General features: G+C 41.9%; 1 protein-coding gene across 1 annotated transcript in view; it reads left to right on the plus strand.

Annotated features, from left to right (window-relative positions):
- LOC108270850 (NACHT, LRR and PYD domains-containing protein 12) overlaps window positions 1-12,213 on the plus strand; it is a 94,659-nt gene that overhangs the window by 42,267 nt on the left and 40,179 nt on the right. The window contains 1 exon segment of the mRNA XM_053683354.1: window positions 1,651-1,824. Coding sequence (XP_053539329.1) covers window positions 1,651-1,824 — 174 coding nt within the window.

Below are 12,213 nucleotides of genomic sequence, written 5' to 3' on the forward strand. Positions count from 1 at the left end.
TTTTTCTGTGATATGACATTCATTGAAAGGAGTCAAGATCAATCAGACAGCATTTTACAGGAAAATATGTGGAAATACTCAGTTCTTATTGGCTGACAGCTCTCAATTCTGCCAAACACTAGCTCACAGTCAGTGTGAGGACATACAGCAATTATTATTTTTTAAAACCAGTAAATCAGTTGAAACTGGAACACTAACATCCTCAGATGCTGAGCAGGAAAACAAGGTGTGTAAATGTCTATGAGTTCCAGTTTACATGAACATGATATGAGCAGAAGGAAATATCATGTACTCTGCATGGCACTGTAGCAGCTAAGCCCATACAATGATAGCTTAGCTGTGCCTCCCCTTGGCTAGTGACACCAAATTAGCCTAGTTATGAAAGTTTTATATTTTATCAGTCTGGTAGTCCTACAAAACAGTGACAACACCCGAGGCAAGTTTTATGATAAATCCAACTTTTTCCTGATCATGTCATACATTGACATGTGCTAAAATTAGTGAAAGTAGTATGAGTTTCACTTTGTAGTGTATTTTTGACAGGTTTTGAAAGTAATATGAATGTAAAGTAATTAGTAATCTGATGATTTTTTACATGCAGTAATCAGTAATGTAATCAGATTACAATTTTAAAGTAGTAATTAGTAATCTGTAGTGGATTACTTTAAATAATTTAGCCAGCACTGCATATAACTCACCGTTGTCACTTATCGTGATGGAGCAGAGATAGGGCGGATGCAAGTGCAGTATGAACAGTTGTTTATTTTAAGAGAGACAGGCAGACAAGTCCAAAACGTGAGCCATAAACGTAATCCCAAACAGGCGAAGGTCAGGCGATCGGCAAACAGGCATACACAATGTTAAACATGAATCAAGGTCGTGGTCACGGAAAACAGGGTCGATAAACAAAACGAGAACCATGAACTATGACGAGGAACTGGGCGCGGATAACCCAGCGTGCACTAACTCTAAACATGGACCGCGATTATAACTTCTATACGACCAAATCTATGATAATCTTCCGCGTTGTGTGCTGGGAGGCGCGCGGTATATATGTGGACATGATCAGCATCTAAACTGCTAGCAGCTGAGGGCGATACAGACACATGTGAAATCCCAGCCAATGACAGAACAGGGAGGAGACATGACAGAAACATAAACAAAACACACGTGTCCAAATGTCACTACTGTCAACAATGGAAAAGCAGCTGCTCGCGCATTCACGCTTAGAGCACACTGCTTCAAAGGAAAATCATGGCAACAGTAAAGTATGTCTAGTGTTGGTATGTTATTAACTGGTAGTGTAGAGTTCAGTAATTCTTTATTTTCAGTAATAAAGTGCACTATATCTGCATTGTTGGTTGTAGAACTTTGAACACAGTTCAGAGTGTATTGTTTGTAGGCTGCTCGCTCTCACATGTGTGTTATGTACATGACCTAATGGTCTTATAATAAATTGTAGCTGAGACATTATGGTGTGTAGAAAGACATCCCTGCTCCTGTAAATGTGCTGATGTGGTGTCCTGTTCTCTGATTTCTGAGTGTGAGAGAAACACACATGTTTAGGTTACATGTTCACTTTAGCTGTATTATGGCTTTTATGTATTATGTGTTTGAGATCAGTGTTCTGATATTTAATTTCTCTTCCAGGCTGTGGAAGTGTGATCTGACAGAGGAAAGCTGTAGAGGTCTGTCCTCAGTTCTCAGCTCAAAGTCCTCCAGACTGAGAGAACTGAACCTGAGTAACAATAAACTGCAGGATTCAGGAGTGAAGCTGCTTTCTGCTGGACTGCAGAATCCAAACTGTACACTGGAGATACTGAGGTACACACACACACACGCATGCACGCACGCACACAGGACAGATTATTACTTTACCACCAAATATTAAATACAGAATTGATTGTGTGTTTTTATGTAGCTGTAAATTTTAGAATATTTTAGAGCTTCATTAAACCCAAAAAATTCAGGGTTATTTTTTCTACCTAAACACTGGGTTGAGCCTTTTGGGTCATTTAACTGGGTTATTTTCTCAGTCTTGGATACTTTTTAGGTAGTTTTTTTCACACGGACGAACTGTTTTAAGAAACAAGGTTCGTATCCATATATTTATCCATAAAACCATTACTGTACACTAGAAAAAGCAACAATATGCGATAACAGTCCAGCTTACATAATATTAAATGCACCACTATCTTCGTTAGCTTTGGCTTACTTGTTTGTAATGCCCACTGGATCGTAAGTTGGTTACTCGGTTTTGAACGTTTCCTTTGATCAAAATTTGACGTTTTCATCTTAAATATATGAGTTCAGTCATTTACTTCAAAGTCCATATATAAAAACCATTTTAGCAACTCTAGCAAAACATTTCTGAACACCTTGTGTATAAATAAAGGAGATACCATGTTGACATATTTGTTTATAATGTGGTGTATTTGACATTTTCAAAGGGTCAAAATAACTATGAAAATATTATTTCAATTGAATTTAATGTAATGAAATGTAATGTAATTGAATTTATGCAATAAAATTTACCCAGCATTTTTGTAAACATGAAACCATCCCTAGCATTGAAAAACAAACCATTTCCTGGGTTAAAATTAACGACCCAACTTGATGGGTTAGTTTAGCCCAAAATGTGTTCTGTCCTATATTTGCCCAGCTGTTGGGCTCAAAATAACCCAATTTGAGTTGTTTTTAACTCAGTGTTTTTAGAGTGTAGTGGTTTATAATGTTTAGTGGTTTAAGTCTGTTGTCACAGATTCAGCCAGCATACTATCAATACCAGGTCCTTCAGCTCCACCTACCCATTCACAATGATGAATAAACTAAATGGATGAAAGAGCCTCAGATCCATTGACTGAACTGGCACCACTGCCGCTTCTGCCTCCCAACTCTTCTTCGCCAATCATGTCAGCCAGTCCCATGGCCCAACCAGGGACCTTCTGTGGCATGGCGGAAGATTGCTGCAGATTCCTGTTACAATGTACCCCGATTTAAAACATACAGGGCCAAAACTGCCTGTATCAGGAGTGTCAAACTCATTTTAACCCTCCATGGGCCACATTAACAGTATGAATGTAACAAAATGCAATGTCAATTAAAATAAATTAAACTACACCTTATGATATTGTTAAATAACTGTCACTGTATTTATTATGTATTCAACTTACAAATATTACATATGCATTTGCACAGATGTAAAGATAAATGTTCAGTTTGAAACCCACATTACTTGAATCAGTGTTCAAACTATATAAGCAAATAAAGAAAAATATTATAAACAAGTTATGATATTAACCCTTAACTTCATTCAGAACTTTTTTCAACACAGTTAAGTTGGGGGGAGAACTATGGCACAACCAACATGTATTACAGAAGTAGTATTTTACAAAATGAACAACAACAATGAGGTGATACTGCCTGTCCTTGAACACATCAAGTAGATCCGTCCTCACCCTGAGACACCATCTCACACACATCCTCATTCATAGATCATGTTCTGGAAATAACCCAAATAACACAAAACAAAAAATAACCCAAATAACACAAAACAAAATGTAAGCACAATCATTAAATTGTACACATATTCTACTGTTCTTAGTCTTGGTTTAAATGCATTCTATTTTAATTCAGGTTTTTAAAAATGCTTGCCTATGTTTTCTGGCTGGATGTCTGACACTGTTTTCCCCTGGTCAGAGTGTCAATGTCTGGTTTTAGGTCTTGTGCTGAGGCAATCCGCAAAACAGCGTGGAGGTTGTCATCGGTAATGCGTGATCTGTGCTTGGTCTTGTTTAAATTCATTATTGAAAACATCTGTTTGCACAGATAGGTGCTCCCAAACATGGACAGAATACGAGCAGCATGAAGTCGGAGCTGTGGCATCAAACCAGAGGGCAGTAGATGGTAAAAGTCCTCGATTGTAGCATCCTGGAACTTGGCTCTTAGGCCACTATCGGTTTGAAGCTCAATTAACTCCATCTGAAGGTTATGGGGTGCACTGCAGACGTCGGCGGTAAAAGGATTGGCAAAGATGTCAAAACCCGAGTGCTGTGCTTTAAAGTCACAGAAGCGCCGATCAAACTCATTTATTAACCGGTTCAGTTTGGTAGTCAACCGAGCACATGAAAAAGCACCAGGAACTGAGATGATCTGACAAATAGGAAAGTGGGCAAGATTGACCTGCTCCACCTGACACTTCCAGAGGTCGAGTTTACGCTGGAAAGCTGTGATCATGTCGGACATCTGTGTGATGACTTGTTTATGTCCCTGCAGTTTCTGATTCAGCTGAGCCAGATACTCGGTTAAGTCACATAACATAGCAAAGTCACACAGCCAGTTTGGATCTGATAGTTCAGACAAGGGTTTTCCTTTGCTCTGCATGAAAAGAGCAATTTCTTCTCTCAGCTCAAAAAATCGTTTGAGTACTTTGCTCCTACTCAGCCACCTTACTTCTGTATGGTATGGCATATCTCCATGCTCTGAGCTCCCCTCCTGCAAGAACAGCTGGAACTGGCGGTGATTCAGACCACACGCCCGAATAAAGTTCACTGTTTTCATGAACGTGGTCATAATATCATCCAGCTCCAGAACCTTTCCACACAGAGCTTCTTGATGGATAATGCAGTGATACGTAATCATGGGCATGTGACAGTTACTTTTTTGCAATTTCTCCTTCATTAGTCCAACCAAGCCTGTTTTTCCTCCACACATCGCAGGTGCACCATCTGTAGTTAGTTCCACCAACTTTTCCCACGGCAATTTCTTTTTACTTACAGACTTCTCCACTGCATAAAAAATGTCCCGGCCCGTTGTGGTCCCATGTATGGCAGCTACATCCAAGAGCTCCTCAGTGACAGAGAGGTCCGGCTTCACGCCTGTAATAAAAATGGATAGATACGCTGTATCCATGTTGTCTGTGCTTTCATCCACAGCTAATGAAAAAGCTAGACAGCCGCGTGTCCCTTTGGCCAGCTGTGTTGCTAAATTTCCCACTAATTCCTTAACTCGGTCCGTGATGGTGTTTCTTGACAAACTGATATTTTGAAAAGTTTGTATCTGGTCAGGACACACCTGCTCACACACCTTTAGCATGCACTGCTTCAAAAATGCACACTCTGAAAAAGACTTTGAAGCTCGGACGATTTCCTTCGCCACAATAAAACTAGCTTTCACTGTTGTATCATTTTTGGCTGTAGCTTTTGTGAGCACATTCTGCTGTGACTGCAGTTTGCCTTTTAATTCTGCTGCAATTCTTTGTTTTTCTTGGAGGCTAAATTGACCATACTTAGCTCCATGTTTGTTGACAAAATGCCGACATAGATTGTACTCTTTCACGACTGACACCACCTCATAACACACAAGACATACTGGTTTTTCACCTTGAAGTACAAACATGTATTCGTTCTCCCATCGTTCATGAAACTGCCTTCCTTGTGCATCAATTTTTCTCTTCTTGGACATGTTGAGGTTAATTAGTGGAGATTTCTCAGTTTCAAATCGTCTTGACGTGACTTTGTTGCAGATGTAGTTTATGTGGCCCTCAGTATGATTTTTTTCGGAAAGGCGGAAAAGCCTACACTACCCATAATCCTCAACCACCGATAATTTTTGTCACGCCCCTAGGCATCTGATACTGACACAAAAGGGACCCTTCCACGTCTGTATGAAATAGCTCTGGGTTCTCAATTGACTCCAATGTAAACCTGTCCGCGGCGGTAAGAGATACTTAGAGAAGAGGCTACAGCCGTCCATTCACTCCAATAATAACCCGATCACGGCGATATATGATGCTATCAGACGCCTAGGGGCTGGACAAATCATTGGTATTTTTTTACGAGTTGGGAGTGAGAACTGCAAAAACGTATGTTAAGACAATCATGCACCTATCACGTTCTCGTGGGCCAGATAAAATGCCGTGGCGGGCCACATTTGGACCGCGGGCCTTGAGTTTGACACATGTGGTCTATATCATTTCTCTGCTCAAAGGACGAGCCCTCCAATGGGCTCAAACTATCTGGTATTAAGATAATCCACTCAACAGCTCCCTCAAAGACTTCGTCACACATTTCCAGGAGGTTTTTGGTCAGACCAGCCACAATGTTTCAATTCTATCATCTCTGTCAGGGAAGATCCACTGTTGTAGATTGCACCATCCAATTCCGCATCCTAGCGGCTGCTAGTGGTTGGAATAAGGTGGCCCTGATAACAGGGATAACAGGCCCTAATAATAAGGGATTTTTTCCTAAGCTGAGGTTACAACTGGCAGTTTATGATGATACCCTGGGTTTCTTCCAACGATCCATCCGGGTCTCTCAACGCATCTCAGCCTGCCAACTAGAGAATATACGGCAGCCCTTCTCACCAGATGTTCCACTCGCCACTCCAACAACCCCTGCCATTGAACCTATGCTGGTAGACTCTTTCCATCTATGCTCTATTTCAATTCCAGCCCTCATTGACTCAGATTCAGCAGGGGACTTTATATCCAAGGAACTCCTCGGGCACCTCAAGATCAAGAAACTCCCCTGTTCACAAACCCTGAACATCTACTCTATCTTGGGTAAGCCGCTGGGTCGAGGAGTAATTACCCACTGTACACCCATACTCATGCTCAACCGCAGACATCATTCTGGGATGACCATGGCTACAAACACACTCACCTACCACTAAATGGAGTGAGTACTGCTTCAGCTATTGCCTACCATCACCTCCAAAGAGACCTTCATCTCAACCAGAAATAACAATCAAGATTAACTCTACTACGATCGAAAGCCCCGAAGTGCAGTCTACCAGAGACATTCCAGTTGAATATCTTACATTCCAAGAGGTGTTTAGCAAACAGTTAGCTACAAGACTTACACCTCATCAGCCATGGGACTGCGCTATTGAGCTGGTACCTGGAGCCACGTTACCCAAAGGTAAAATCTAACCACTTTCAATCCCAGAAATGAAGGCCATGGAGGAGTCCATTGAGGAAGCACTTAAACAAGGATTCATTCAACCGTCTACATCCCCTGCCGCTTCAAGCTTCTTCTTCATGTCCAAAAAAGATCAAGGGCTCCGACCATCAATCCGACAGGATTCTCAATGAGCAAACCATTAAATATTGTTATCCTCTTCTCCTGGTCCCAGCAGCCCTAGAGAAACTATGGGAAGCTCACATCTTCTCCAACTTGGACCTATGTAGTGCATATAATCTCATCTGAATACGGAAGGGTGACGAGTGGAAAACCACCTTCATTACACCATCCGGACACTATGAGTACCGAGTCATGCTGTATGGGCTAGCTAACTCACGTTCCATATTCTAAAGATTCATGAATGATAATGGGTCTTTATTGGTCACATATACAGCAGAGCACAGTGAAATTATTTTCTTCGCATAACCCAGCCTGTGTGGAAGCTGGGGTCAGAGTGCAGGGTCAGCCATGAGCGGCGCCCCTGGAGCAGAGAGGATTAAGTGCTTTGCTCAAGGGCCCAACAGTGGCAGCTTGGCAGCGCTGGGGCTTGAACCTCTGCCCTTCCAATCAGTAACCCCTTAGCCTTAACCGCTAAACCACCACTGCCCCAACGAGGTATTCCAAGACATGCTTCACAGGTTCTTTAGCGTTTACATAGACGATATTCTTATCTACTCCCGAAATCTGACCAAACATCGCTCACACGTCACTCAGGTCCTTCAACGTCTGAGAGATCACCAACTTTATCTGAAAATGAAGAAGTGTGAGTCACATTGCCTGTCCATCCACTTCCTGGGTTATGTCATCGATGGACTAGGGATCCAGATGGACCACATTGGTACACATTGTCAAGAATTGGGTACGACCTTCTTCAATCAAGCGACTCCAGCGATTTCTAAGATTCGCCAATTTCCAAGTTCATCGCTAACAAGTTCATCGCTAACTTCAGTCAGATTGCCTCTCCCATAACATCTTTACATTGCAATCAGTCCAAGTCTCTGTCGTAGATGCCCGCTGCCATAGAATCCTTCCAACTCCTGAAGGAGAACTTTTCAATCACTCCCACCCTTACACACCCCAATCCAGATCTGCCCTTTGTCGTGGAAGTGGATGCATCCAACATGGGAGTGGGAGCGGTCTTATCTCAGTGGCGGGGGGGGATCTTTTCCGCTACACCCATGTGTCTTCTTCTCCTGTAAACTGTCCCCAGCAGAGCAGAACTACGACATCGGCAACCAGGAACTCCTTGCCATCAAACTGATAACACCTTCTAGAGAGGAACCCTCTGCCGGGAGGTCCAGAGGGTCACACATATGTTCCTTCTGCCCTTTGCATTACCCTCATGGACTCAGTTCACTTGTCTCGGGAACTGGGCACCCAGGTAACTAGCAAACCCTCTCACTCTTCCATGAACGCTAATAGTGGCCAGGTATGACCCAGGACATCTGGCGTTTTGTTCAAGGATGCCCGATATGTTCCATCTCCAAGACCCTGAGACATCTCCTGGAAGGCAAGCTCTGACCATTACCAATCCCCCACAGACCATGGTCTCTTCTGACAATAGCACGTGCATCTTGGTAGCAGTACCATCAACACAGCTGTTTCCTGCCATGGGCCGAGTATGCACAAAACTCCCTCTGACAAACTACCACAGGACCCATGCCTTTTCAGTGCATCCTTGGCTATCAACCACCATTTTTTTCCTGCTCAGGTGAACCATCGGTAGTTCCAGCTGTTAACCACTGGTTTCAGTAAAGTGAGAGGGTATGGGGTTTGGCTCACATCCATTTACATCGAGCAGTCTGGAGGTACAAGATCCAGGCTGATGTCAGTAGAGCTGCCACATCCACTTACCATCCAGGTCAAAATATCTGGCTCTCTATCCGAGACATCCACCCCGACTACCCCTTCATAAGCTGAGTCCCCGATTCATAGGCCCATTCCCCATCCAACAGCAAATAAACAATGTGACCTTATAGGCTTAATTTACCTTCACAATACAAGATTTTACCTACCTTCCATGTGTCTCTACTCAAATTTCACCATGACTCTCCTCCCTTCCTCCACAGGACCTGATGTTACAGATGTACCTTCAGTAGAAGCAGAGTACAATCAAGTCTACATGGTCCATGCCATCTTGGACTCCTGGCGGTGAGGCAGTTGCCTAGCATATCACGTGGACTGGGAAGGATATGGGCCTGAAGAAAGATCACAGGTTCCCCGCTATGACATTCTGGATCCCACATTGTTCACCGAATTCCATAACACCCATCCTGAACATCCAGCACCTAGAGGCAGAGGTCGTTCTCGTCACCGTGTTCGGCCATCCAGAGCTGCCTGTGGAGGGGAGGGTATTCAGATTCAGCCCACATACCATCAACACCAGGTCCTTCAGCTCCACCTACCTGTTTCCATTCACCTGAGTACTAACCTGCCACACCTGTATCACTAATCAGGAACTATTCATAAGCACACAGCTATCACATACCTGTTGTCTGGTCTCATCAGTCTCTATGTGAGTAGCTACCATTTGGACTACCTTCATGCATACCTCGTGTATTAAGCATTATCTCTGCCATCCGCTGTTCTCAGATTTCTCCACACTTTACTCAACAACAGAGGAAAGGACTTGTCAGTTAAGTTTGTTCTTCCCTTTTGAACTGTTGGTGCCATCCGTGCTCGGGCGGATGGCTACAAGGGACATTCTATGCTATATACTTGCCTGTTTGCTTATTGCATATAACTCTGCCATTCTGTGAAATAAACATTGGTGTTCAGTTGATCTTCGTGTCTCCTCTCTGGTTTGTGACATCTGTAATGCTTGACTGGATTTATGCTGCATTTCCTCAGAATAGCAAACACAGTAAACAGAAAAGCTGTAACTCTTTTGTTTAAACTAAAAAACACTAAACTTACATTTCTGTCATCTGTCCTTTTGTGTAATTTGTACTTTGATTAGACAATGTGTGTTCAATCTATCAACTTTTAGTTTCTCCTCCAAACACATTTTAGGGAAAAATGATGATGAGTAAATAATCCACCTCACTCACATTCATTACACTTGCGACTGTGTCAGTAACACAACTGCTAATGTAGTATACCGGACACATCACCGAAACGGGATAAAAGATTTACACTAGCTAACAGTTTCATGCAGAGTATTTCTGAATGTTCTGGACTGCCCTCCTAGCTGTCTGAGCTGGGTTAGCTTGGGCTGTCTAGGCTAATTGCTAGCGCCAGTCTGCTAGAATACGGATGCTAACTGCGCGATGCTACAAACGTCCCCTGATACTGCATAGGTCGAGCTGGCTCTTGCTTGCTGGGGCGACTGTCCTTGGACTGGGCCTGCTAAGGCTAGCTGGAGTAACTATACAGTGGAGAACGGATTCCTCCTTTAAAAAAAAACACTGCAGGTTATAACTTATTGGTTAGTTTAAACTGTTGGGCTGGAACCGTTCTGACTGCTCCATATTCATACATCGTCACTGTCCATTTTAGACTTCTTAGTAAGTTAACGTTTTTGTATAAATTTTTTAAAATTTGTTTTTTGGGTTGTTTTCATGTTATCTGTGTGTATGTGTTGTCTAGTCAGTGGCTGGGGCTTGTTCTATCTACTGATTTTTCACAAAGTTGGTGAAGAATTCCTGAGATTGGGAGAAACATTGGAAACAGGCACTGACGTAGCATACGGTGGTTGTGGTTGCGCATGTTGTTTATTTCTCCAGATATTGTCTATAATCATGTTGCATTAGATAATGAGTCAGTTTAATATTTTGTTTTGAACTGTGGATTGAATGCACCCGCAAACGAATCAGTACTTCAAATCTATTTAATCAGGAAAAGATAGCTATTGCACAATTACAGGAGAAATGTCCTGTGAGTGGTACACTCCATCAACTTTATTCAACAATAGTGGAATACTAATTGGAGGGAAACCCATTACTACAGCTCACTTTGGTAATACAGGTGTTCACTATCTGAAGGACATCTATGATGACAAAGGTTTACACCCCTTTAACGAAATTGAGAATCTTTCCTGCTCCTCCTTTTTCTTTTATTTGCCGTTTAGTTCAGCTCTCGGAGCATGCGGTGTACCACTACAACACCCTGATACCTGTGTATGAGAGAAACATACTGACATTTCTGTTACATGGTTGAATCATTTTCCAGGAGCTTCTTCCTTCTCTCAGCATTTAAATTATATTGTTCCTTTCTTTTTCATGAATAATTTTACATGTACATTTATTCATTTTGCAGAAGCTTTTATCCAAAGCGACTTACAAATGAGAAAATACAAGCAAAGCGATATATCAAGCAGACAACAATACAAGTAGTGCTATCATACAAGATCAATTAATTGAGTTCCAGAAGAAGCAAAGTTCGCAGAGTAGAGGTGTAAGTGCAATTTAATTTTTTTTTTTTTTTAAATATCTTGGTTAGGTGTTCACGGAAGAGGTGGGTCTTTAGCTGTTTTTTGAAGATGGTGAGAGACTCTGCGGTCCGGATTGAGGTTGGAAGTTCATTACACCACTGATGAACAGTTAGTTTGAAAGTTCTTGAAAGGGACCTTGAGCCACGCTGAGTAGGTACTACTAAGCGTCAGTTGCTAATTGATCGCAGATTGCATGAGGGAACGTAAGCCTTCAGAAGAGTGTTGAGGTTGGAGGGTGCTATTCTTGTAGGTGAGCACTGTTGTGGATAAAAATGACATGAAATAAACATGAGGGAGACCTAGTATCCAGTAAAGGGGAGAAGAAGAAAAGACGGGCACCAAGACACACAGAAGCAGTGTGAGGCGGATATAGACTGATATTGAATATTGAATTGGATTCACACTTTAAAGATCTTAGATCTTTAAAAGTAATACACTATACTTTATTAGTCAAAAAAAGTCAAAAAGAAGTATACGAGCTGAGGAGTGATACACACACACACACACACAGACACACGCTCGTACAGTCAAGGGTGGGCAAGTAGACATAGCATACACACACACTCTCTCTCTCTCACACACATACTAATATAACTTTACAAGAATAATAAAAAGGGATATTAAGATATTATAAGGGTAATATCTTATAATAATAATATATATACTCTTTATAAAAAACAGAATAATAGGATATGTGGGACAGTAGAAGGGTAATATAATGATATTATGAAGTAGGAAGTACAGTAAACCGTGGTTTCAAGCAGTATAACTATATATAAAATAGAGATATAGAGCTAATATGAAAATAAATTATAAACT

The sequence above is a fragment of the Ictalurus punctatus genome, chromosome 10, assembly GCF_001660625.3.
Source record: "Ictalurus punctatus breed USDA103 chromosome 10, Coco_2.0, whole genome shotgun sequence".
NCBI lineage: Eukaryota > Metazoa > Chordata > Actinopteri > Siluriformes > Ictaluridae > Ictalurus > Ictalurus punctatus.